Raw genomic sequence first — 27,345 nt, 5'->3', positions numbered from 1 at the left:
ATACAAATAAGGAAACTTTGCCATTTTGCTAAGCAGTCCTCCAGAAGATATGTGGAAAACATTCTCATTGCAAAGGCCTCAAGTAAATACAAGTCCAACCACGAGGAATGACTCCTACTGATCCTAACACAGTTACTGTCCCCTATCCCTGACATGACTAAATTAAATTCATGATATGTGGTGTGCCTGTTGGTTTGATTTTTTTGAATATTGGTTAAGTTCAGTTTAATGCCAGACTTAGGCAAACTGTCAAAAAGAAAAATTTTTTATTTATCATACAAGCTCTTGGATTGGAAACACTCCTCTTCCTTCTTTCATATGCCCCAACCTCTACACCTTTCCCTATGCACTTACAAATTTTTTTCATTGGGGATTTTTCTTAAGGGGTCCTTCATGATGTTGCAGTCGAAGATGACTGGATTTAAATACTGCCTCTCTTGCACAGTTCTGTACTAACTGTGGACCTAGCTAATGTCTGTCTCATTAGGGAGATTGCAGTTGCCAGTGAATGCATCAGGGCTTTCCCCAAAAAGCCCTTGGAAGTGTCATACTTTTTGCTTGTTTCTTCCCACTTATTCTTTCTCTGGTCCTTACTCTGTTACATATCTACGGTATGGAGGCTTTTGAGATTTTTTTGAAACAAACTTTCTGCAAGACTGTTTGTTTTAGTGGCAGTAATGTTCCAGTCCTGAATTAAAAATACCAGGAGTTGAGACAACTCTTCTCAAAACGTGCTTGTAAAAGGAAGGTCAAGCCTGTCTCTTCATCAATGGGATACTTATTTTTATCATCACTGTCCTTGAGCTCCAAATTGTAGTCAGTGTAACATATCTGTGTTGTTCCTACATAACTACTTACTGTGCACAAACCTGCAAAAGCTCTGGTGGTTAGCTAGCTAGAGACAGATGTCACGCAACATAAGCAGTTCCTCACATAATTGTTTGTCAGGTGTCAAGAGGAAGCAAATTCATGATATTTCCTGTAAACCAATACCTAGTTCTTCTGTTAGTGATTCTCTTAATTTGAACACATTGCTTTAAAGTATATAAATAAATAAGCTCTTGTTCAAGGAGGCATGTGAAATATCTCAAAAGTCACTGCAAAGCTTCTATATATTCTTGAGAGCAATCCTCTCCCACCTGAAGAAGCTCTGTTGAAATTTGCTACAGATACCTGGCAAAGCTTGCTTAGATGTCAGGGAAAGCAGAGAAGAGAATGGATGACATTTGGAGGTAATAAATAAATAAAATTGCTCATCTCAGAATTTCAAACCATAAACCTCAGCATTTGGCCAATGGCACAATTTCATTGACTCTTAAACTTCCAAAGATTAGAGAGAAGACTTTGGGGAAAGAAAGCTTGTTCCTAAAATAAATAAATAAATTGCAGGCAACTCTTGAGACTGAGACTATGGCATCATTTATAATACCCTTTGGCTTCAGAATTCCAGAGAAAAGGTTTCACACACTTACTTATATACTAAATGTTTGCATTTGGAGTAGGAAAGCTGTGCCATAATCATTAATTAGTGCAAATTTTCAGACTTATGCATTACTGTAATATTGGACCATTTACCTGTGAAGTATTTAGGGCTGTGCTAACAGTTTGCCTTCTGGCAGTTCATGGTTATGAATCTATCAGTAGCGATGTATACAGCTTTCTTTAAGGGGTTTAAGTATAGTAGCCCATGCGCTTTTATTAAGAGCAGTTTCTTTCCTACCTCTAAAAAAAAACCACTGTGTGGTGTAGGTTACTAGCCAATAGTGCTGTTTCAGTTACAGCAGTATGGTTTTCTCTTCTATTTTAAGCTCTTTGTGAGTAGTTCTTGGTCAGAAAAATATAAGCAAAGCCCCTGCGTTAGTCAAGAAATACTGTATGAGGAATGCTATATTTCACCTTAAATTCCTGAGTGACACTGGGCTGGTAATGCCTTGGATGTCTTCTCCCAGTCATGGAAAATCATGATGGGAAACCAAAACTACACAGTCTTGATGTGCATAAGGCATTTACTGGAAATGGGCAAAAGGCTGCAGATGGATAGTCAAGCTCACGTTAAACCTTACAGAGAAGGTCAAAGGCCATCCCATTGCTGGCTGAATAGCTTGCTGGAGTACCTCCACTCACTGAATTCTCCACAGAACTTCACAACCTCAGTGCCCCCTGAGAAATATTAATACAGATGACGCCTAAGTGGCTTCTTAAGGGTGAGAATGGTTTCTTAACAGTGTTTTTTAACCAGGTGGATGCTCATATGTATACAATACTTGCAGTAGTGAGAGCATTTACTAGATGGGAATGGATTAACACTTTATAAAATGCTCCTTATTTGTACAGTAACGTGAGTTTTTTTTCCTTATGTACTCCCTCTTTGGTATTTCCCCAGTGCTGCCTTCTGTATTTACCCTTCCTTTAGTGTTTTCAGTCACTAGCAAAGAAAGCCAGTTGTATAGTTACTTGTGATGCTGCAGATAGTAGCACGGGTACCACTGACTTGCAGCACTTCCAGTCGGGCTCTTTACAAGCATGGATAATAAGAGTGGACTCTAGACAGGGACAGAGCTTAATTAAAATGTGGAGGTAGGTAAGGCAAGTGAAAATGTGAGCTTTTATCTACAGCAGAGGTTAAATTGGAGATGAAATATCTGATCCAGTTAATCATTGGCTACCAGAGTATGTGCCATTGTGAAATAATAGTGGAATTTCATCTAAGTAAATACTGTTACTACATTTTCCAGTTCTGTAATTTCTGAGACAGAAGTGGCTTACTTAATCCAGAAAAAAACTGTTAGAGCACTAAAGCAAAATTTATTGTCTGTGTACTGCTGCTGAGTGCAGCAGCATAACTGGATATTGACATAGTCTGGCTTAGCAGAACTGGAGTGAATAGATGCAGTAGTGAGATGTTGGTATTCTCTTTTATCTGAAGTTTTTTTTACTACCCATAATGGAGATCTAATAAGGTCTTGTTGGAAAAAATATTTATGTGTATAAAGTGTATAGAAAGATACAAAGTATATCACCATTGCTGATGGCTTAAATAAATGTCCCTAAACTATGCTTTGTCTTTGAAATGAAAGTAGATACCTTGCATATTTCTATAGTCAAGGAAGGAGGAGAACAGTAGTATTTTCTCCTGAAAAACTTCAAATAAACATATCTGGAAAAGCAGCAGTTGGGAGGGTAAAAAAAATAGTTTTGATGCTTACTCAGTGGGAGGGAAGTAGAATCATAGTGTGATTTAAATGAATATTAATTTAGCCTTTAAAATAAAATAACTTTAAAATAAAATATTGTGTTTAAAAGCAAGTTGTTGCAGTTAATACTAGCAAAACTTAAGTGCAGGTTTTCTTATTTCCTGTTATTATAGTCATTGGTCATTAAATATTCCAGTGGTTTATTGGTCAACAACTGCAATCTTTAATATTTTAAAGGAAGAAAGGAGGGAACAAAAATGGTTCTGTTCTTTTAAAACAAGCTTTTTTTTTTCTCTGCTGAATTACATTATTCAGAGGATCTTAGTTGGTGGTTTTGAAGTATTGTTGTCTGTAGGTTGTTGAACTAGATGAGGATATGAGTCAGATTAAGTACCTCTATTTTGTACATGAAGATGAACTCCTATCTAGTACTTCTCCTTTGGCTCTTAATGGTAGTCTGTTTACTCATTAAATTCCTTCTACACTTCAATTTTGAGCCTGGAATTTGCTTTAAAAGCAGGGATTTTTTGTTTTGCTCTAAGTTTGCATTTCTAAACAATGAAGATTTTTTTTCCAGAATTAGTGGTAGTCAGATAAAATTATTCTCTGGCTTATATGTATCTTAATTTTTGCTCTTGATAAATGTTGATGATTCCCAATGTATGTTCAGTCTGCCTGTGTGAGTGGCTTTTGTACAGACAAAGAATTGAAGAATTGGTCAAAATGGCAGAAGTAATCTTTGCAAAAAAAAAAAAAAAAAAAAAGGCAAATAAAAGAAAAAGATTCCAAACAGTTAGGAATCCCTGATGTCTGAATGGTCTTTTTGTTTACCACAGTAAACTAGAAGCCAGCAAAATGGTTTAAATAAAAATAATAAAATGTTCTTTAATAGCTATTGTCCAAATCCAGGCAGTAAAATTATGAAGAATTAGGTAGGAAAATAGCAAACAGAATATTTGAACTTCTAAGGAGTTCTTCACGTTTATTGCACTTCCTTGTTTTCTGTGAGTTTTCACTAAAAGAAATACTTTTTCTACTAATACTAATGTATGGTGTTAGGTTTGCAATTATATTTAACTTAAACTTCTCATTGTTGAAATGCTGAGTGTGTTAACAGTGAATGTTACTAATTTCATCGCTCAGTAAGAACTAGTTTATCAGCAAAATCAAACAAGAAAACAGTTTTCTGTTTTGTTTTTTTTCTTCCTTCCCTTCTTCCTCAGATTTGTGGGTCTGTACTTCCAGGCAGAATTTGTACAGACAGAAAATTCTGAATGTGGCTTGACTTGATCTTGGCAGTGTTTCTAATGAGTGTCCCATGGACAGTATCAAGTTCAGGGGGTTCTACTCTAGCACTGAGGAGCAGAACCCTGAGCAGTAACCTGGTATCAGTGAACGCATTTCTTCATTGTTCTCTTTAAAAGAGCAACAGAAAATGAGTGAGTATTCTGGACTTGCAAGTAGTCATAACCAGATGATTGCTGAAGATTCAGGAATTCAGACAAAGCCTGAACACTCTCATGAAGTTCTTCAGGAAGATATTGAGATGAGCAGTGGATCCAGTGGAAATGACTTCAGTGGAAATGAAACAAATGAAAACTACTCCAGCGGGCATGATTCTCATGGCCATGAATCTGATGAAAATGGGAAAGATTCAGCAATGCTCATGGAATCTTCAGACTGTCATAAAAGGTAGTAGTTGGTATTAAATAAAGTCCACTTGTGTTTGTGGCACTGAAAGCTTTTTCCATTTGAATCTAATTTCCAAGTAATTATTATATAAAGTGTGTCTTCAGATTGAGGCTTAGTGTTCTTTTTCCCCTAGTTAACCTGCGTTTTGTATAATGTAAGTTGTATAATTAATAAAGAGCAGGTTTCTAGTGTTTCTCAAAGCCAGCTTAATTTGTATGTTTTATCACTGCTTGTTTGCTTGGTTCTATTTGTGTTCTTTTGGTAAACCAACTTCAATTATATAGCAGAAAGTGTCAGCCTCTTTTAACAGTCAGGATGCAACTGTGCTATTTTCATCTTTTAAAAAGCTTAGTGTACAGAGCAAAACTAGATTAAGAAGAACCTTCTTAAATGTCTAACATGTATAGTTTCCATTTGTTGTTCCAAGTAGAATGTTTTTAATTTTCATGTTCTAGACAGCCAGACATGAATAAGAAAACGTAAAGCTGAAATGAAATAAGTGTTACGTTAAGTTTACTCATATTAATGTCTTTGTTCTAGCTCAAGCTCAAATGCATTTAGTCTGATGATCGCAAACTCTGAACACAATCAGTCTAGCAGCGGATGCAGGTAAGTCAATATGCATATATTTTCAGTAATTTGCTTGTATGTGAGGCCAAAGACTGAAAACTAAATAGGTTGGGTATTTTTTTTGGCTAAACCTAGAGGAGTACATGTAGGAGATAGTGTGGTCCTGTCTTTGATTCTCTTCCTGTCCATAATCAGCATCATGTCCTCTCAACTACTCGGTTGAATTAGAGGTTTTTGTAGCTGTTCCGTGTGAGCTGTGTGATGACTTGAGAGGTTATCTTACTTTTTTTGGATTTGGTAGCCTAACCTCCATTTTTTTGTGGTTCACTTCAAATATAGTATTTTTTTTGAGACTTTCCTTTAAATTTTCTGCTCTTCAGATTTTAGTCTGAAGCCTTTTCCTGGGAAAAACCTAGTAGTGTTTTAAAATCAGAATTCACCCATTGAGTTGGACGTGTTCTGATGTCCAGCAGCCATGTGATCTGCCTCTCCTGTGTTCCATTCGCCAGGATTCAAGCTTCAAGTCTGTAAGGACAGACCAACATCAGCTGCAGGAATACCTCTATATGAACTCTGCTTCTGACCCTGATAGCCTTGAGAAACCTGATGGCATTGAAGGCTCAAATTTGGACACCTCTGAGTGCCCTACTGTACTTGTTTATTTTTTTAATGAAGTCAGCCTCTGATCAGGAGACCAGAACCTGATCCTAGGCAGATCGAGCAATTTCTAGCTCTAGCATGCTGATGTTAAGATCCCTATCTACATGTACCTGCCCGAAAGTGTTTCTACATGATGCAGAGCCTAAAGAAGTGGTAAATTAAAATCACACCTTTGCACCATTTGGTGCGTGATGAACATAGCGTCTGCCTTGCAGACACCAGAAGATCTTGTTCCGTGCTGTATCTTCAAGTGGAAATTGTTCTGGAGTTCACTTTTTGCTCAATATCAAGGACAGAGTGAACCAAAAGGATTTCTTAATCATCCTTTCCCACTGACTCAGTTTTCTTTACTGCAGGGTGTTGGAGGGTTACTTATCTCAGTTTGATACCTTTTTTTTTTAAACCTTCAGTAATAGCTCCCTGCTCAGAAATAAATGTGAATCCAGATTGTACAGTATTTCCCCAGCTGTCAGGCACAGAGCTGTACAGGGCAGAATTTGATCATCTTCTGGGAATGGAAGACTGACAACCTCAGTTGACTGAGGATACCTAGATATTGGTCTTGAAAGGAATGATTAAAATAATATGAAAAGCTTTAGGGTTAGTCTTTGATTCAGTGAGTACTGAGCTTTGAATTCAGTGTTGGCACCACTCAACTACCTTTTCCTGTCCACATAAAGCAAAATGGAAAGCTCTTGTTTTTGTGCAATTCACTGATTCTTACTCTGCAAGCCAAGCCTTCTCTGTGGCTTTCTACTGCGCCTAATACAATGTCTCTTCAGGGAAAAAAAAAATATAACTGATTTTTCCAAGGAAGCCAGTCTTCTGTATTTGCAGCTACTATAGGCTAACTTGGAAAAGTTTCTTTTCCTGCAAAAGATTCTGACCATGTTGATTGAAGCGTGCCCAAAGGCTACAAAGAACACAGTATGCTCTGTGATTTCGCCTTCTTTCCCTTTTTCTTCCTCCCTGCTCCCAGTGTAGTGTTCTTCTGTTAACAAGACACTGATTGCATCAGTTGAAACTGTCATGCCACACTGTAGATAAGATTTTAGTGTACAGGGTGAACGTGAAGCTTCCCAGGGGAGTACTACGTTATTTTCTTTTCCCTTGTCTTTGTTTCTCAATGTAAAATGGGCAATGATTCAGTGAATGATATGTTTATCATAGTATGTTATGATGTAAACAAGAGCTATGACTGCATATTCTAGTACAACCCAGCTTTGTCACTTTCTAATCATTTTGGGTGAAATATACCCAACACCTGTCAGATGAGTTGGTCTCCCTGAAGAACTTTTCAAATTTCTCAGAAAAGTATTCAGAAATCCCCTTGAAAAAGTTACCTGGAAGCTGAAGCCACTTCACTGGGCATTTCAGATAGGGCAGCACAGTTGCCAAGATCACTGTTTCTGCAGGGGTCCATAGGGTAACCTTGCAGAGAGTAACAGCCAAGATGATTGTGTAGTAATAGAAAATCTTCCTTTTGATAGGAAAGAATTGCTTTTTAGGAAGATTTAAGGAAAAGTCTAGAATCCTCTAGGTTGTTGTGACTGATTCACTGCTTCCTACCCACCTGACCCACCCATCTTTTGTCGTCTTTCCTGTCCTTTCTCCTCCCTCCTTTTCCATTTTGACTTTTGTCAGCATTTTTAAATGATGAGGAGATCAAGAACTGCAAAGGAAGGCAGTTTTCTGACATTTGCGCTGATTATCACTGTAGTTTGACCTTCTGCACTGAGACAGTACTTCTGAGCATGCACCTAAGAAATGTGAATACAATTTCTGTCTCCAGCTGCCTCCTGATTCTTCACCTTTCATATTTAGTCAAGTTTCTTTATCTTACTTAATGTATTGCCATGCTTAACTGGAATACATTTTTCCAAGCATTTCTCCATTTGTTTTGTTAACTTGATGCTCTCCCACTGCCATTCCCTTTTCAGGGACCTTTCCTATGAGAACCTGCTCGAACAGGAGGTGAAGACTTGAGTGGACCTCCTGCTCTCTACTTTGAAGTCCATGAACATTTCTGAGAGTTTGAATTTGAAAGGAACTCTAAGGGATATACCACTAAAAAGGGGGAGGGAAACTGGTGCAAAAAAAAAGTTCTCTGGTGTTTTTGTGTATAAGTGTGTTTCATAAAAAGATGGTATATCTTAAAAATTCAGGTAGTGATAAATCTATTTTAAGTGATTCTAGCTAATATAAGAATTACTACAAATTCTGAATGTTTACACTATGTAGTGGAAAAGTTAATGTCTAGCTATGCAAAATTAGGCATGTGACAAATGTCAGTGTGTTTGGGTTTCTATGAGGATGGTGTGTCACTTCAAGCACTCCAGTGACTTTTTATTATTTGTCTTTAATGTTACAGTAGCGAGCAGTCCACTAAAGCCAAAACACAAAAGGAGTTGTTGAAAACTTTACAAGAGCTGAAAGCTCACCTTCCTTCAGAAAAGCGAGTTAAAGGCAAATCTAGTATCCTAACAACGTTGAAATATGCCCTTAAAAGCATTAAACAAGTTAAAGGTAATCAAGTATGACACTGCTTAAATAATTATGACCTGGATAAAATTAAACATTTAAATAAGAATTTAATTGTGGTTGTCTGCTTACAGCTAAGTTTGTTTGAAAACTCTTTAAGCAAATATTTGTCTTCTCATTTGTGGACTGTTAACTTGGGTTTCTTTGGGATTTAAAGGTTGCCAGTAGATGAATATATTATGATGCTAACGTGGGTGTTTTAAGGTGGGTAAATGTGTATGGGTTGCTGATAAGGAAACTCCACTGTAGAACAACTAACTTGGAATAGTACCTAGACTTTCCAACTGCTCATTCTGTGCTTATGCCAGAAAACCACTTGTTCCGTTTATTGCTTCCAGGCTATTTATTGATGAGACCTTAAATTCTGACTATAAACTGTTTAATGTTCTCATGTAGCCAATGAGGAGTATTACCAATTGTTGATGATTAATGAATCCCAGCCTTCTGGACTCAATGTGTCATCCTACACGGTGGAAGAAGTTGAAACTATAACCTCAGAATACATCATGAAAAATGCAGTGAGTATGCTGACACAAGCCTGCAGCATGTATGTAAAATGTTTTCTAGAATTGGCATGCCTTCTCCTTACAAGGTTGGAGTTCCTGGCTAGGCCAAAATCTGAAGAAGCTGATTTACCTTCAAGTGTATGTTCAGTAGAAACTTCAGGCCTTCATGTAGACTTTGCCAATAGCAGCTCAATTAAAGCTTTTTTCTTCTGACAGCTAAATGGGAAATAAGTGAAAATTCTTGGTCTTCTGACTCATACCTCGTGCTTAGAGACAATGGCATGATACATCTCAATATCCACGTGATGCAGTGCAGTATAAGATGTGTAAATCATTAGTTGTCATTTTAGAATAGTGGCTAAACTTGGAGGGTATCTCTGTCCAAAGCTTAGTCAAGGCACACGGTGAGTTGTTTCAGCTAATGCTTACAGTAGGGGTTATTTGATGTTTCAACAGTTCTGTTAACGAGACTTAAAAGTGACCAATGCATTTGGACCATTGCGTGTTGTTGTGTTCTCTTCTATGGTATTTGTCTGGTCTTTGCAACTGTTACAGGCTTATTCTATGATCTAGTGATACTGTCTTCTCTTTTTAGATGAGAACAACTATGATGATCAATGTAGTTTTTAGCAGTAATGATAATCACAGTCACAGAATGATTATTTTATTTTCCGTATTCTCAGTGTTCTGTGTTTATTATGGAGTCTTAAACAATAATTACATATAAGTTTATTAGCCTGTCTTCCTCAATTTTTTTCTGAACCCTCTGAACGTATGCAGTTCTGAAATTAATAAAGTAATGGACAGATAGGGGATGTTCCCTAGCTTCATGTAGGTATTTTTTGTTGTACCTATGAATTGCCTGTAAGGTAAAACAAATAGGCAATCTAGAGTATAACTGAGGACTCCAAATATCATAAACGTTGCTCAATTGATCTAAAACATGAGCTTGTAAAAACCAGTATTCTGACGATAGTTCTTAAGTTTGTATATAGTAATACCGGATTGAGCAATGAAGGTTGTGACGCAGGAAACTCTTCTGTGTTGAGGAAAAAATACATTAAAAAAATGCATGAAATGATGCAAGTGGAATTTGTGAATGGTTGTCTGGGGCTCTTTTTTCACCTGTCTGTTCATTACTTTATCAAGTGGCATAGAGTACTTATTTTCATTATGTGGTGAATAAATAAAATAAGGCAAACAACTCTTCTCAAAACAGCTCAATCTCATGGGTGTAAAATATGTCTGACGCTTTCTTGAAACCAAAATGTGTAATTTTAAAGTTGAAAGCTCCTCATTTCTTACTTTGTAAATTCTGCATTGTAAAATATGCTATTGTTGCCTAATACTGGTTTAAGGCATGTAACCTGATAAGTTCCTAGTGTATTAATCTTACTGCATAGATCAAAAAGTGTGCTGTATACATCTGCTTCACAAGGGCATCAAAATTATTTTACTGCCCCCTAAACAAATGTGATTTAACTCTCTTTATTCAGTTTCCTTAATTTTTACTTTTAACTTATTAATGCTTTTATCTTGGTGTCCTGTTTTATCTTACTGTCTAAACAATATGTTATGGATTGAAGAATGTGTTGTTTTTTCAACTGTCTAAATTTGAGACTTCTTTTTAGGATATGTTTGCTGTAGCTGTTTCTCTGATTACTGGGAAAATTGTCTACATCTCTGATCAAGCTGCTTCTATTCTTCGCTGTAAGAGAGGTTATTTTAAAAATGCCAAATTTGTGGAATTCCTGGCACCTCAGGATGTCAGTGTTTTCTATACTTCTACTACCCCATACAGATTGCCATCTTGGAATATTTGCAATAGAGCTGGTGAGTGGTCTCCACAGCAGGTATTTCTTTGACCTTCCTTCAGGCATGCAGATGCAAATACCAATTTTTGCAATATCTTTTCATCCTTCTCCATCACTTCATCAGAGTGCAACACACATTACTAGAACATCTCTGAACAGTATGAGGTGTTTAACATGCTTTTTATGAATTGCCAAAGCTTGTCTGTTGGCTAAAAGCTTTTTGATTGCCACTGTTCATTGGTTCATAGGCTACTTTTATCCAACTGATGATTGAAAGCAAAGAAAGTATGCATGCTGAAAGTGGATTTGCTTTCAAGATTTTCTTGCTATCAAGTGACCACAATTTTTCTTTAAAAAAAACATTCTCTTTAGATATAAGGAGCACAATATTTTTGTCTTCTTACTTTTAAAATATGTATGATTTGAGTACTGTACACCTTGGTTACTGTATAGGAAGATGTACTTCATCTAACGTCACTGCAGTAACCAAGTGTAGTTGTGTATCTGTTCTTTTAGCCTTAGGAAAAAGGATGTCAGGCATGCTGATGGTGAAGGATTAGACCTCTTAGGGCACTTGATATTTGTGTGAGGGTTGTTTTACTTGTGCAGTGACAGCTGTTGGGAATTGAGAAATAGCTGCCAAATATTTTTAAGCAAACACTTGAAATTCAAAGTCTGCTCTGAATATTTGAAATTCCAATCCCTCTATAATAAGTATATGAAGTTAAGACAGAGTGAACCATATTCAACATGAAAAACAATTCACAGTAATTGTGAAGCTGCTAGTCCAGCATCTGTCAAAAAAGGTTCAGTTGTGAACTTTGACCATGTGATCCTCCTTGTGCATGTTACTCAGTTATACAATCTATTTTTCCTGAAACATTTTTCTCTAGTTTTATTATGTTTATAAGAGATTCATATTTCAAAAATGCAGTAGGTAGAACTACATACTTTATTCCACGTATTGGCAGCCTTAGCTAGTGTTTAGAAGTGTTGCATATTGAGGCCTTTGAAAGATCAGAGCTTGGCTACTCTTGAAAAGGAGGGAAATAAGCTTCATAGGGGAGGGAAGGAAGGTTTTGCTTAAAATAAAATAAAGTTTGGGTTTTGCTGGGGAGTGTGGGCTAGGCAGAGGGAGTTTAGCAAAAGTATTTGATCCTTTAGCTGTCCTTTCTAGGAAAGAGGTCTGGTTTTGGGAGGTCCTGGAGAATGAAACTTCTTTGATCAATGGTGTAAGTTAGTGAAAAAGCTGACAAACAGTTCAAACTGGAGAGCTGTTTAGATATGTTTTTGGCAGAAGACTTAAGAAGCAAGCAGCTGTGATTCACACACCAGCCTAAGAAAAGCATAAAGTAAATAAATTAAAAAAAAAAAGGCTTTGGGGAACTTAAAATTTTTGATGGATTCAAACTATATTACTTTTAATCCTGTTGGGAAGAATTATTGTTTTAAATGTTGTAACTTCATAGTAATTTGTTATAAATATTTAATGTTTCTAGAGTCTTCCACCCAGGATTGCATGGAAGAGAAATCTTTTTTCTGTCGCATCAGGTAAAGCAGTACTATAATGAGACTTAGTGTTATGCTATGAAATTGCACTACAGAAGTATTCAACTCTTATAAGAATCATATGTTATGCAAGTTTTGTATTTTTGCATAGTGTGAACATAAGGTAAAACACATGCTTGTCCTCTAGTCATTTAACTTCCAGAAGCTACTCAGGAAACTGCAAAGTGGTTGCAGGAAGTTGCATCTTAGAAGTTAATCAGTCTGAATATTGACCTTTGCACTGTGAATGGAGCCGATACGATATCTCTCACAGCTGCAGAAAGTCTTTACTTCAAGTTAATTAAACTATTCTGTTTAGCATGTGCCACAGATCCTCATTCATTCTAGAAGACTAACGGCAGATCTTGAATTCATACCGTATGTCCAGTATAGGTAGATGTATGAGAGTAACTTGGTTTCTCTTTTTTGCTGTCACTAGATGCTGTATAGTTCTTTTTGTTTTCCTTCGTGCTGCCTGTTGCTTCTCTGGTAGCATTTCTGGAAAGAAATTGTGGGTCCTATAAGTTACTTCTGGAGTAAATAAATGCTTATAATTAAGATATGAGCATAGTTTTAAACAAATTAGAATGTTCTACTGCAGAGAGTTGGATTGGATGTATTGTAAAGGTACTGCTGGCGTGATTATAGACTTCCTTTCTTCTAATTCACATTGATTCCAAAAGCTTTAGCTTTGTAAAGCTGTGCTGTTATAACCTTATTACTTCACGTGTGTGTGTATATATATGTCACTGTGCGAATGGTTGTTTTTGCTGTTACGCTTTGTATTCTTAAGTTAGCAACTGTTGTTATAGGTAAGAATTTATGAGACTTATTTAAAATCAAAATACATATTGAGTAAAAGAAGGTATCTCTTAACTGAGATAATACAGCAGTCTTCATAAAATAAAACTATAAAGCCATTCCTTTGGAGGGTAAAATGGGGATTAATATCAGATTAGGATTAGTGGATCAATAAAACAACTTTATCATTAAGAAGTGGGTTTTTCTCTTCATCAAACTTCCACGTGTAGGTCTTACTTCCATCAGGACCATTCAGGACTAAAGAGGACTATTCTTTATTGTAGTTGGTATGCGAAGGGTGCCATCAGAATTAGGTTCTGTTCTACTGAAAACTAAGGAAGCTAAATTTTTGGGTGCTGTTTTAGGAGCTATCATGCAGTCTTTTTGTCATTAAGAAAGTTACAGTAAATAAAAATTGTTTAGTGTGAGATAAATCTGTTGAAATCAACTCTGTTTAATTATTAGTGCAGGGAAGGAGCGTGAAAATGAGATCTGCTATCACCCGTTTCGGATGACTCCTTACCTTATCAAAGTACAAGATCCGGAAGTAGCAGAAGACCAGCTTTGCTGTGTGTTGCTTGCAGAAAAAGTGCATTCTGGTTATGAAGGTAATCCTTCCAGCAGACAGAGTAATTTGGTTTCATGAAATTAAGAACTGTTCTGTTTTACTACAGGAATTTCTGTGCAGTTCAGCAGTTTAATAAAACTGAATTTCAGTTTAAGAAAGCTAACTTGCATGAGTACTGTCAGTGACCTCAAGTTTTATTGAAGTGGAAGGTAGCTGGTTTGGTTCTCTGCCCTTGCTGATAGTCTGTTAGCTAGCAAGCTGCTTTCCTACGTGCTCTTATGCAAACATTTAGACTTCACTCAGTATTTAATAGAAACTTGCAGCGTAAACTACTATATGTATGCCAAAAATACTTTTTAATCTGCTATTTTTTTCTTTCAGCACCCAGAATTCCTCCTGACAAAAGAATTTTTACAACTACACACACACCAACCTGTTTGTTCCAGGATGTAGATGAGAGGTAAATTACTAAATACTGTTTTTCACATGTTTACACAACCTGTCCAGTAACTTTTCAGGTATTTCTAGGGTTTAATAACGGGGTTAGAATTTTGTGTAACTACCAATAAGTTGTTCAACTCAGGAAGGGTACATCTCCCAGTTTTCATTAAGACCACACTGTAATGCATTTTCACACTTGAAGTGTAAAACTGCCTGCTAACAAGTTGTTCTTCTTATTTTACGTCTATCTGGGGCAAATCTGGACATAAATTCAGTCAGTGAAACCCACTGCCAGGACTACTCCTGTGCCAGCAAGCATGACGCATCTGAGACTTTTTTTTTTTAAGTCTGATCGAATTATTAGCAAACAATATTCTGCTGTTACTTTCTGTTGGCTGAGGTACAATTAGAGAAGTGTCTTTTAAATATAACATTAGATCATGTAAAAAGACATTCTGTGTTCAGAGATGAAATGGTTCAGATTCTGCTGGCTGAAGGTTTCATGTTGCATTGTTAGAGTTAGTGCATATGAAACTACCCATGTTTCAGAGCAGAGACACATAAGATGCCTGTGATGTTAAGGCATACAAAGAGGTTCAGGAACGAAGGTGCAAACCAGGCTTTCCCTGAGTCTTTAGGACTGCTTTTGCCTATGACCTGTCAGAGGATGTTTAGGTGATGGAAATTTGAGCTCTATGAAAAGAACAAAAGATACTCCTTCAAGAAGAGTTGGGGACATAGGCTGAATAGGAGTTATTATCATAAAGCTCTTAAGGACAGGGTTGTACTTTGAAATATCATAATACTTTGAAGGACACAAGAGAATTAGCTTGTTACTGAGCTGAAAACAGAGGCTTCCTTTTCCTGCTTTTTTTTCTTTTCCTTGTTTTATGTCAGATTTTACTTGTGATGGTTTATATTACATGATGTGTAGGATTTTTTTATCCTTAGTGAAAATTAAGTTGGCTACAATAATAGTATCTGAGATAAATCCATCATTCCTAGAAGCTACTGGATCATTTCTTTAGCTTCCTCTTCATCTGACAAGCAAGCCCAGCTCAATCTCTAATTATAGGTTTACAATCTAGATCCTTGACTCTTCTACTGACCTTCATGTTGGTCTAAAAACATGTAGTTCCTTTGCATTGAAGCTACTGAATTTGCTTCTTCCTTTATAACTGCAATAAATAAGTTTAAAATTGGATATCCTAAGGGAGTAAGTGCTCTGTTCCAGCACGGGTTTTCATAAAACAGGTAGCAAAGAGTAGGAACAGAGCAAAGAAGAAAGAACAACAACAAAAACACGTTTACTTCTTTTTATAACTTTATTTGAGGAAGTTCTTTCTAACTGAAGTAATTCTGAGTTGATAGGTATTTTCAACTCCTTTAGCCATATAACTCTTTTTTTTTTTTTTGCTGCTTTGACCTTGGCAGTGCTTTTAATTGTCAGAATGGTATTATTTAGTATGAGTTGTCATGCCAGTTCCAGTTTTTTGAAGTTGTTGCTTTAAATCGTTAATAAGCTCTTAAGTCTTACTACTGAAGCAATTAGTTAACTAACAAGGCATAAGTTGCTCTCCTTGTTTTTCTCTGAATATCTCAGCCTCTTTACCAGAAGGGTATGTCATCTCTTCTGTGGAACTGATCTAATTTCAGTGGGCTTGAAAGTGCAGTGTCGAAGGCATTTGTTCCATAGTGTTTGTGAGTTCCAATACAACACAGTTTTGTGTCTGTTGTGCGCTAGGGTTAAGTTCCTCATTAAAAGCATTCAGATAGCTGAGCATCGTACTTCTCCCTAGGCCTTCATCAGCAACTGGGGCAGGGGAAGGGTATACATCAGAGTTCACAAAGTGACTTGGTGTGTGGCAGCTTCTTAAACGTTACTTGATGTAATTTATATTTACCAAATCATATTTTTGGAGGATAGCTTTCAGGATAAGGTACAAAATGACATTTGTGAACTTCCATTCTTTTTCCTTAACGCTTTAAATGATCACTTAAGGTGATTTCATCACATAAACTAGTTCCTCATGTCATTAGAAGATGTTACTGTGCAGGAATTCAGGAATATTACTTTTAATTTTTTATTCTAATTAATAAGCTTGCTTCTTTGCAGCTCCTTTGAGTTAAACTCTTAACCTGCCTGTGAGAAAGTTTTCTTGATCCCTAGTCAGCTACTGGTTGCTAGTTCAGCTACAGAAATCCTGTGTGAACCTTAGCATTGGCTTGCAGCCCGTAGATCAGGGCTCTTTGCTTTCGTGAGAGTTTTATAAGATTAAACTTTATTAATGCTTTTTTAAATTCAGGGTAAGTACGCATCCTGTAGAGCCTGGGCAGCATAAGAAAATACAGGAGAACTGCTGTAGCAGATTTCTAAACACTTTAGTCAGTAACACTACAAAACACCAAAACAAAAATCAATGCCTTGCTCAAAGAGAGTTACTGCTATTAAGCTGGTACTGGTATGGCACCCCAGATTTAAAATTATTAAATCTTTTTCTAGGAAAAAGCAAGTAAAACTTACATTTGTTTTAAGTGCTTCCATTTGAAGTATACTTTTATTCTGCTTGATTTAATTAAAAAAATATTCTTTGTTTTTCTTTCCCCAGAGCGGTACCTCTGTTGGGATACCTACCTCAGGACTTAATAGGAACACCAGTCTTGGTGCATCTTCACCCAAATGACAGGCCCTTAATGCTAGCAATTCACAAGAAAAGTATGTTGTCTCTTTACTGTGGCAAAAATACCTTTCTTTTTATTCCTAAAAGTAAATAGTAACAGCTACAGAGACCTCAGCAAGTAGGAGGTGAAAAAAATTTCTGCAAGTAATTAAATATGCAAGTAATTAAATACTGAAGTATTCCTTTACTCTACAACTTGATTCTTAATGTAAATTGATGAAAGTGAGAAGTCCATTCAATTTCATGTTTGGTGAAAATGAGTTGAAGCATGTCTGCTGTAAACAAATTGACCATACATGATTATTTCATACATAAAGAAAATTGTGCTGCGAATGCAATGATAGAATTTGTCATATTTTAAATTGTAGTCTGTCTTCTCTTGTAAATAGTCAAAGAGAAGAAAGACATTCAGGGCAAGTTAATTTGTTAATGTATGGAAACGTACAGCTGTCTCTTCAATCATTGTGACAACTCTGAATTGTTAAGTAGAACAGTGTAAATATTAAACTGACTTTTTAAATCATTCATTGCAGTTCTTCAGTACGGAGGACAGCCTTTTGACTATTCACCAATCAGGTTTTGCACTAGAAATGGAGATTATATAACCATGGACACTAGCTGGTCCAGTTTCATCAATCCTTGGAGTCGAAAAGTTTCGTTTATCATTGGAAGACACAAAGTTAGGACGTAAGTCAATAAACAGTTATTTTTAAATTTTCTTTTTCATTGGAATCATATGGTGATTCCTAAAAAGATTTAAGGGACTAACAGGGTGAGTGGGCAGGAATAATACAAATTATTCACTCCTTATGTTTGGGTTTGGTGATATAGTAACTGCTTTAAGTGAAGGAAATTTGACATGCTTCAAGCTTTGTCAGTACTGTCAAGAGTTGCTTAAGGAGAGTGAGTAAAGATATGTCTTGTGAGATTGAAATATCATAGATATAATATATAGAGATCCTTAAATAGTGATGGTAAGTGATCCTTATATAGGGATGGTAAATTAAAGATGTGCACTGAAACTGGAAAAAGTACTTGAGTTTGTAATGGACTGGCCAATGTTTGGTTTATGCAGGGGTCCCTTAAATGAAGATGTCTTTGCTGCTCCCAACTATACAGAGGACAGAATCCTTCACCCTAGTGTTCAGGAAATCACAGAGCAAATATATCGGCTGCTATTGCAGGTACAGCATCTGCTTTAATGACACACTTTTAATTTCCCACTGAAGAAAGGGCATTTACCTTCATGTGAATTTTGTATAGCTATCTTCTACTATACTGGGATTTCTGTCTGCAATCCTGGAAATTATTTATACTCATGATTACCAGATATGACTTAACTGAAGTGTGTTAAAGCTCCTGTTGGTGTTTTATGGATTTCATGCAGCTACATGTATGGAGTCCTCACACAGAAAACAAACAAAATTACCCCCACAAAACTCCCCACCCCCCAAAAATTGTTTTTCATCTCACATGGAATTATTGGTAACAGTTCTGTGTTGAAAGCTGCTGTACAGATATATATGTGTGTGTGTGTATATATACATGCATATACTGTTGTTTTTAACAGCCTGTACACAACAGCGGATCCAGTGGCTATGGAAGCCTAGGTAGCAATGGCTCACATGAACACTTAATGAGTGTGGCATCCTCCAGTGACAGCACAGGAAATAATAATGAAGACACTCAAAAGGATAAAACAGTAGGTTTTTACTTTTTTAGTCAAGTATGAGATACAAAACTTCTAAGCTTTTTCCATATTAAACATTTCTGGTATAGATAGTGTCAACTGTACTTCAGTACCCTGTAGATATGAAAGTAAGTGTGTATAAAAAAAATTTAAACCTGGGTGGTGTGTTAACATACTCTAATACCTATTTTATGTTATATGCTTGTTTCTGGGAAAAGCAGCTGTGGATATTTAAAAACAATTTCTTTTGGGAGGTGCAAGTCTGTACCTCTTGTTTTCACAAGAGAAACTACGAAGATAAAATGCAATAGTAATGGTTTTATGCTGCAAAAACGTTGAATAATATAGAATTAGAAATTATTTTTTGCTTAACATTTAGCTTTCCAGGTCATTGTTTCATCCGGTTGACAGTGAGATGTAACTTTTACAAATTTCGTTAGTCTGAACAAAACAGCATAGTTAAACTTGTGCCTACATTTATCAGAGCTATTCCATGGGCAAAGTAAACCCTGAATGTGGATGCAGTCAAAGGAACTGCACTATCGTCTAAAGTCTTTTTGGCGTTTCTATTAGTCTTCCCAAATGCTGTTTGATTTCTGAAAGCTAATTATCTCCTTTACTTAATTACATTGTTCATAGTCTGAATCTCCTGAACTTGATTTATGTTTCTGTGATTAGGCATGGCAGACTGCTGTGCTTTCCAAGGTGGTCGCTTTTGCTGGCTTTCAGTTCTTAAACACTAGCATCTTGAGTAGGTGAAGCTTCTGGAAATCTTGTTTCACAGATGAATTACTACATTTCAGAGCTTTGTAGAAAAAGAGGCCGCCTATTTTGAGGGGAATAGATACTTACCTCTCCTTCACCATTTCTACAGATAGTTATGATTACTATAGTATAATGTTGTAACATCCTGTCAGTGCCTGATGAAACTTCTAGTGCAAGAAGTTCAGTCTTTGCATCAATATTTTATTTACCAGTGATACTGTTTTCTTCTGAAGTCTTACTTGTACCATTTCTTTATATTGTCCTATCAAAATCATTCAACCATATTAAACAAAATATGGAGTAATTGTATATGAGGAACTATTTTACATTTCTGCTCTCTAGTTCCTAAAATTCTGCTTCTGCACAATAAAATCCTGTACATCAGGATTTCTCCCATGATCAGACTAACTGTAAAGTAGAAGTTAACTAAGGTTAGATTTAGCCTTACTGAGGAATTGCTATACATGAAACAATTTCATACGAACTGTTTTTAATGACCTGCTTTCAGATTGGTCAAGATGCCAGGAAGGTCAAAAATAAAGGACAACGTATTTTCACTGACAATAAAGCAAAACTGGAGCATAAGAGAGAGCCTTTTGCAGGTAAGACGCTAGAACTAAGTGTTAGTTTATTGCAATGGCATGTGATGTAATGCAGGGGCTTTTCTAATCAGATTTAACTGATAAAAGTGCTGGGTTTATTTCCAGCACTTTTTTTTTATTTGGATGTATTTCTTACTGTTTTACTGATATTTTAGGGGAAACTCCAAAGACTAATGCTGTGATTGCATAATAACAATCTCTTAACAGAAAAACAAAGTGGTCCTGGTGCTCAGGTGAAAGATGCAATAGGAAAGGATACTGCGGTCACAGCTGCTCCTAAAAATGTGGCTACTGAAGAATTGGCTTGGAAAGAACAACCTGTGTATTCTTATCAACAGATTAGCTGTTTGGACAGTGTCATCAGGTAAGGAACTACTGTTTAAATTACCATTGATCTGTAGACTTAAGACTTGCATATCTAATATTGCTAAATCCTTTTATTTTAGATACTTGGAGAGTTGTAATGTGCCTGGTACAGCAAAAAGAAAATGTGAACCTTCTTCAAGTGTGAATTCTGGTGTTCATGAACAAAAAGCAGCTGTTAATGCTATACAACCCTTGGGAGGTATCTCTACATTACAACTTCAATTTTTTTTAGCAGCTAGTTGGATGTTACTTGTCAAAATAATGACAGGTGTAGCTTAGGGATGATCTCATAGCCATTTTCTTAACCTTACATGTTGATAAACTAACTTAACATTAACATTTTCACTAGAATTAAAATAATTAATTGAATATCATGTCTGATTGTAGATGTAGCAAGCTTGTTTATACTGTACAAAACACGGCAGGATTTGCAGTTTTAGGGCTTGAATCATTACCACATGTGAAAACTTCATTTCACAGTCAGTACTTCTAGGAACAACCAGCTGAAGACCCTGTCTGCTGATTATTGGCAGCAAAAATTCCATTTTTAAGTTTGCATATTTCACTTCTGTTTCTTCTCTGTGGGAATTTTTAAAAAGGGATAAAACGGGTAGAATGCTATTCTCAGTGCTGTGTGAGGTGTAAGAACTCATTCTAAAGGAATTGTCCAGCCATGGAATAACAATGGGGATTACTGAAGATAGGTACCTACAAAGTCTGCTGGGAAAAAAACACAACAGTAAGTTGTTAGGACTTAGTTGTAACATTTGATATGGTCCATGTGTGGATGGGGAGCTAAAGTGGAAAAGGCAACTGGTTGGTTAGTACAAGAGTTGTGAGATTAGTAGAGAGCTACACATAAACAAGGTACCTGCTGATTTAGCCTCATTATAAGAGGCTGAAAGGGGGTGACCAGAAGAGTTTTATAAAAATTGGTCTTGGGAATTATTTTATCAATATTTTCTTTTGATAAGCTTGAAGAAAAAATCTAACGTAGTTTTTAGAATACAACTGGAAGATATAATCAGCATACAGAGGAACAAAGTATCCTTTAGAAGGAGTTGGAGGACCTTGAAGTAGAGAGGAAGAAGTAGTGGAACTCGCATCATGCAGTTAAGAACACAGTTTATGCTGTCATCTGGAGTCTTTGCAGTCCTAGCTGGTAGGAAAGGATGTAGGTTCGCTAGCTTCTTGGTGTGCTGATGATTGCAATGACCAAGTCACTAGCATGCTCTAGTCAGGTAAAAGGCAAACTTTAGGTCTTACAGTGTAAGTTACGCTCAGTATTTGTACTAAAGAAGGAATGTTTTGATGCTGGTTAGAGGCATTGGTATGATGTGCTGGATTACTGCTTATAGTTTTCAGGTGAGAAAACTTAAGTAGGCAGATGTTCATAGCAAAGCTTAGCATCTGCCAGCTAATTACCAGGTAATGAGAGATTAGTATATGACAAGATGGGAGCTGAGAGGGACTTAATCTTAGGCTGGAGGAGACTTGAAACTTCTAAAGTCATACCATCAGAGATGGATAAAGCCCAGGAAAGATCAAGAAGTCCTTCACTGACAAGATGTGGTTTGTCTGCATGAAAGTAGAGGATTGGATTTGGTTGCTCAGAAATCATCCTATTTCTAAAACATTCTTTTTGGATTCTGTGAAATAAATAAAATGCTCATTTTGTGTTTCAGCAAGCACAGTTCAGTCTCAGCTGTTCTGCAGCTGTAGCGACATATTACTTATCTGCAATGTATAACATACTTTTTTTTTTTCTTTTTAAATAGGCCCTACTGTGTTGAAGGCATCTGGCAAATCAAGTAGTCCCCCAGTAGTTGGTGCTCACTTAACTTCTTTGGCTTTACCTGGCAAGCCTGAAAGCGTTGTATCACTCACAAGTCAGTGCAGCTACAGTAGCACCATTGTTCATGTTGGAGACAAGAAAACACAACCTGAATTAGGTATGATTTCTGCTAATATGTCATCTCCAAAAAGGTGATTGCTAGTAAGTTTAAACTTCAAACATTGGAACACGTAGAACCTACTTGTGACTTATATTTTCTTATATCTAAGATGTTCTTAGAGAAATTGAATAAATAGGAACAGAATTTGTATCTTAAACTTACTGAGAAATTAGTACAGATTATAATAGCTTAAAGTGAATTTCCAGAGCTGTTCTTTATCATGATTGTTTTTTCCCTTCTGTTTCTGTAGAAATGATAGAAGATGGTCCGAGTGGAGCAGAACTCTTAGATAGCCAACTTACTGCACCTCCATCCAGCTCTGTACATGTAAATCAGGAAAAGGAGTCATTTAAAAAACTGGGACTTACAAAGGAAGTCCTTGCAGTGCATACACAAAAAGAAGAGCAGAGCTTTTTGAATAAGTTCAAAGAAGTAAAGAGATTTAATATTTTTCAGTCCCACTGCAATTACTACTTACAAGATAAACCCAAAGGACGGCCTGCTGAACGTGGTATGGCAATACTTCTCACAATTAAAAAGTAGCCTTCATGTAGGTGGTGAATCCTGTTGAGATGATGCTTGCATTTTTAGCTCTGTTGTGGAACCACAGGGAACAGCGACAGTTCCGTACTGTGTTTAAGTCCATAGAGAAATTCTGGTTACAGTCTTGCTTTGAAGATTATATTAAAAGCTATATTCTGCTCTTAACTTATGCTTCAGTAACTAATGTTTTAGTTATCTATCCATTGCATTATTACTGTTATGCGTTTACTTTCAAGAGACAAGAAATACACACTTTAGAATGTTTTCCTTCCTGTGTTTGTGTTTGCTTTCTCTATTCTCTTGCTGCTCTTTTCCTTCTACCTTTCTATCTATCTTTTGGTTTTTTTTCAGCCTCTTTGGTTTACATCCAGTTTCTCCTGTTGCAATACCATGTCACTGGTGAAACAGTAATGGCTTGGTTGCTATTAAGTTAATAATGTGACCAGTGGCAGACGGAAATGGAACAGACAAGCTGTAATAGTGAGACTGGTTTTTGTTAGGTCTAGGGACCCAGGATGGCATTTTTAGAAGAGCTTGGTATTGACCTGACTTTGTTTCCATTTCAGTCCTGACCTGGAACTAAAGTCAGATACTGCTGAGCATCTGTTTGTTTTTGTGGTTTTTTTTTCTCCCCCATGATTCTTATCTTTGTTTTGATATAAATAGTTATGCAAGTCCTTGACATAGGAAGCCTTCTCTGGAAAAACTTAGTCTAGTGTTCTTTATTCTTGCTAAACTTTCAGATTGTCTAAAGCTTACTTAGACCAAGCTTATGCAGCTTTTAGATATTTAAATATTTAGATATAGAAGATATTTTATGGATTTCCTCATCTCTGTAATGAGAGAACTGACAGCCTTTACCTAGGGAAGAGTTGATTGGTGCAGACTTGTAAAGTAAGGTTGGTTCCATGCTTTTCTTCCTAAGGTTTTTAAAGGTAGCATGTTCTTTCCCCTTAGAAAATTATCTACGTGTATGTTCTCTTCTGTGCTGCTTTTTCTTCATGTTCTTAGTTACAGACCTGTGTGACCTTAACTATCTAGAAGTGCTTTCAGTTCTCTTCTACTGCTTTCACTGTAGTTGCTGAAGTGATCGGAGTGGTTCCTTTGTACTGATTGGGTGACACATTTGAGCCTCAACTGATGCACTGCTATCCTCTGTTTTTTTTGTATTTCCCCCATGGTGTGTCAGCATGATTTACCTTGCCCAGTGTGCTCAGCTCTTGTGCTAGAGGCAAAAGAGTGAGCCTGATCTGTTCCCAGATCATTCCTTTTGGGTAAACTAAGTCCAGAACTACAAAGAACTACAATTTTGAGCAACTTCTTGGGATGCCAAACCACAGAGAATCTTTAAAATTTCCAGAGGGACCCATCCTGATGCAGGCTTTTTTCCTTCAGGTGGCCGTGGACAAAGAAATGGCACTTCTGGAATGGATCAGCCTTGGAAGAAAAGTGGAAAAAACAGGAAGTCAAAACGCATTAAACCACAGGAATCTTCAGACAGTACAACTTCTGGAACTAAATTTCCCCATCGGTTTCCTCTTCAAGGCTTAAATACTACTGCTTGGTCACCATCAGACACTTCACAAGCAAGCTATTCAGCGATGTCTTTTCCCACCGTTATGCCTGCATATCCCCTTCCCGTTTTTCCAGCAACAGGGACTGTGCCACCAGCTCCTGAGACTTCGCTCTCTGGTTTTAATCAGTTGCCAGACTCTGGAAATACTTGCCCTATGCAACCATCCCAGTTCTCTGCCCCCCTCATGACACCCGTTGTAGCTCTTGTGCTCCCCAACTACGTCTACCCAGAGATGAACAGTAGCTTACCTCAAACGCTTTACCACAGCCAAGCCAACTTTCCTACCCCATCTCCTTTCTCCTCACAGACAGTATTTCCAGCACAGACACCATTCAGTACTCCCAGCCCTTTCCCGCAGCAGGCGTTTTTTCCAACACAACCATTCCATTACAATGCACCAGCAGAAAGTGAAAAGGTGCCTGCCACAGAGACACGAAATGAGCCATCCCGTTCCTGCACTCCACAGTCAGTGGGTGCTCAAGACCAGGCTTCTCCACCTTTATTCCAGTCAAGGTGTAGTTCTCCTCTGAATCTTCTGCAATTAGAGGAAACCACAAAAACTGTGGAAAGTGGAGCTCCTGCGGGTTTTCATGGAGCTTTAAATGAGGAAGGAGCCATAGGCAGCAAAATCGTGACAACTGATAACTGCAGTGGAAAGGGATCCCTACCAGTAAGTATGCTGATGGGCTTATGGTGGGTTTTGTTTTTTTCTTTCCAAGTCTTTGTACTCGGAACATATCTGAGATTGTTAATATATACAGATGCCTAAAAATGATTCTTTTTCCCCCTCTATTTCCTTGTCTCTGGTACATTGTTTTGAAAACTTTGTGGTCCTTATTTTTTAATGATAGTAATCACTCTATAATCCCCAGAGATGGACTCACAATTGTAGTTTGCAAGCTTGAATTTCAGCAGATTGAATTAAAAGTGAGATCTAATCATTAGAATAATGTTAACCTTTAAAAATTAAAATAATGTTGTTCTCCTAAAGTTACACAAGAAACTGGAAATGAATTCTAAAATAGTTGTGTTACTTTTTTAATCTGAATTCAAATATTCCTATTGGAAGTAATTTGAAATATATTTCAAATCATTTGTGCACTTTATTTTTTTAGTGTTTAACAAAGTTGTGGGCTAGTGAACTTATGTGAAGCGGGGAAATTATCTGTAACTGTGGTTTTGAAAGAAGCTAATGTAAATAAAATCGCCTCTTTGTTTACAAACTAGCCAAAGTAATGAATGAATGAATTGTTTGCAGATATTAGCAATTCCTTTGTTTTACCTAAGGTTCTAAAGCTGTACTAAGCCATATGGTAACTTCACCTTTTTTCCTGTCTCGTTTAAATTTGATGGATCAGCTTACCATAGTACTCCATCTGAGGTTTCCATATGACTGTCTGTAAAGGTTTCCACAATGGTGATGATGTAGACTAATTAATTAGTGTTGTCTAAAGATTCCATAGGGTATCTTTTTAATGAAGTCACTGGGATGCAACCAAAACCTTTTAGAGTGACTGCTTCTTCCCTTACGCTTTTCTGCTTGTGGCTTACAGCTGTTCACTGCATGTGATAACGTAGTTAAAGTGTAGAACTTGGTTTGTTGCTGATAAAGGAAAGGAGGCATTGGATGGTTTTATTTATAGGCATGCCTGAGATCTCAACTACAGCAAGTAGTCAGTCAAAAGTATAATTGGTGTTGATGCTAACAGCTGATTAGATGACTTAGACTACACAGCAAAGTCATAAACACGTACCTACACTAGAAGTTGTAAAGGAAGAAGAAGGAAAAACTTATGTGCTTCTTCCCCCCACTGAAGAACATTCAGGTCTTCCATTTAGATGTTTGTGTTTAACTTCTGTGCTTGGTTTCTAGATGATTTATTTTACCTAATATTCTTGATACTGACTCTTAATGGGGATGAATGGAGGGAGAACAGAGATGGAGTCTATATGTTTTTGTAGCGGAACTTCCAAACTTGATTGACAGAGCATAAAAACTTACTACATTCTGTTATTGAGTGCTTGCTAGATCATGATCTTGAGAACAAATATTTTTTTAAATGAAAACAATGTTTTGTATCACACTGGTCATGCAAATGCCATTTTCTGATTCTCAGTGATATGTGCATCCAGTGCCTTTTTGTGGACTAAAGTATTCTGTGTGCTATGTGACATCTCTGAAAGCTTAGAGATAAGCATATTCTGACTTGTGCTTTGGTAAAGAAGTGCATCTGTGACTGTCTGTAACTTACAGCATGCTCTCAGATGCCACTACTAGATTAAAAGAAGCTTGATAACAAAATATTAATTCTGGTGGCACGTTCTTTTGACTACTCACAAGGCTAGTTCCTATTCTTTAGAAACCTGAAAGGCGTTACTTTCTTAATCTCCTTATCATTTGAACATGAGGGCGAGACAGACATTTGTTCAGGAAAGCATTAAGGATATAGCTGAAGCTAGTTCCCACTGCTGGTATGTATTTTTGCTGAATTCTTTGTCAACATTAACTTTGAATATTCCATATAAGTGGGGTAAGTGGGGCAGTGCTGTAACTGCTTGCTTAAAAAACAAAATAATCAACATCAGTATAGTTAATGCTCTTTCCCTTAAACATACAAATTGTCTTTTGCTTTTGTCAGCTTGCATCTGGGAACAACTACCTTTTCATCATGTATTGAGAGTGATAAGTGAGGGACTGTTCACGCAAATATGAGGTAGACTATAGTAGGAGCAACCAACTGTTAGTACGTCTTAGTGGATTTGGCTAAGTTTTGAGGAGTCCAGGATAGTAGGGGCTGTCAAAACTGAGTAGCAGATGCCTTCCTTATTAAA

The 27,345-nt window shown here is 36.8% G+C and overlaps 1 protein-coding gene across 7 annotated transcripts in view; it reads left to right on the top strand.

The window, feature by feature from the left end:
- The window catches only part of PER2 (period circadian regulator 2), a 44,042-nt gene that overhangs the window by 11,144 nt on the left and 5,553 nt on the right, over window positions 1-27,345 (top strand). For 5 of the 7 annotated variants that reach the window (XM_027463952.3, XM_027463951.3, XM_027463950.3 and 2 more), the window contains 18 exons: window positions 4,619-4,886; window positions 5,427-5,495; window positions 8,488-8,642; window positions 9,054-9,175; window positions 10,795-10,996; window positions 12,477-12,528; window positions 13,792-13,934; window positions 14,276-14,354; window positions 16,945-17,051; window positions 17,550-17,703; window positions 18,092-18,200; window positions 18,587-18,718; window positions 19,980-20,073; window positions 20,281-20,437; window positions 20,520-20,638; window positions 22,218-22,391; window positions 22,645-22,905; window positions 24,333-25,183. In XM_027463952.3, the coding sequence (XP_027319753.1) occupies window positions 4,630-4,886; window positions 5,427-5,495; window positions 8,488-8,642; window positions 9,054-9,175; window positions 10,795-10,996; window positions 12,477-12,528; window positions 13,792-13,934; window positions 14,276-14,354; window positions 16,945-17,051; window positions 17,550-17,703; window positions 18,092-18,200; window positions 18,587-18,718; window positions 19,980-20,073; window positions 20,281-20,437; window positions 20,520-20,638; window positions 22,218-22,391; window positions 22,645-22,905; window positions 24,333-25,183 (3,237 nt within the window). In that variant the 5' untranslated portion in view covers window positions 4,619-4,629. Of the gene's footprint in view, window positions 1-4,417; window positions 4,887-5,426; window positions 5,496-5,994; window positions 8,091-8,487; window positions 8,643-9,053; window positions 9,176-10,794; window positions 10,997-12,476; window positions 12,529-13,791; window positions 13,935-14,275; window positions 14,355-16,944; window positions 17,052-17,549; window positions 17,704-18,091; window positions 18,201-18,586; window positions 18,719-19,979; window positions 20,074-20,280; window positions 20,438-20,519; window positions 20,639-22,217; window positions 22,392-22,644; window positions 22,906-24,332; window positions 25,184-27,345 lie in introns of those variants that run through there. The other 2 variants (XM_027463947.3, XM_021278153.4) reach the window with 2 other exon arrangements.

Source organism: Anas platyrhynchos, chromosome 9, assembly GCF_047663525.1.
Source record: "Anas platyrhynchos isolate ZD024472 breed Pekin duck chromosome 9, IASCAAS_PekinDuck_T2T, whole genome shotgun sequence".
NCBI lineage: Eukaryota > Metazoa > Chordata > Aves > Anseriformes > Anatidae > Anas > Anas platyrhynchos.
The sequence above is the reverse complement of the archived record's forward strand: the minus strand, read 5'-3'. Positions and strand labels throughout refer to the sequence as shown.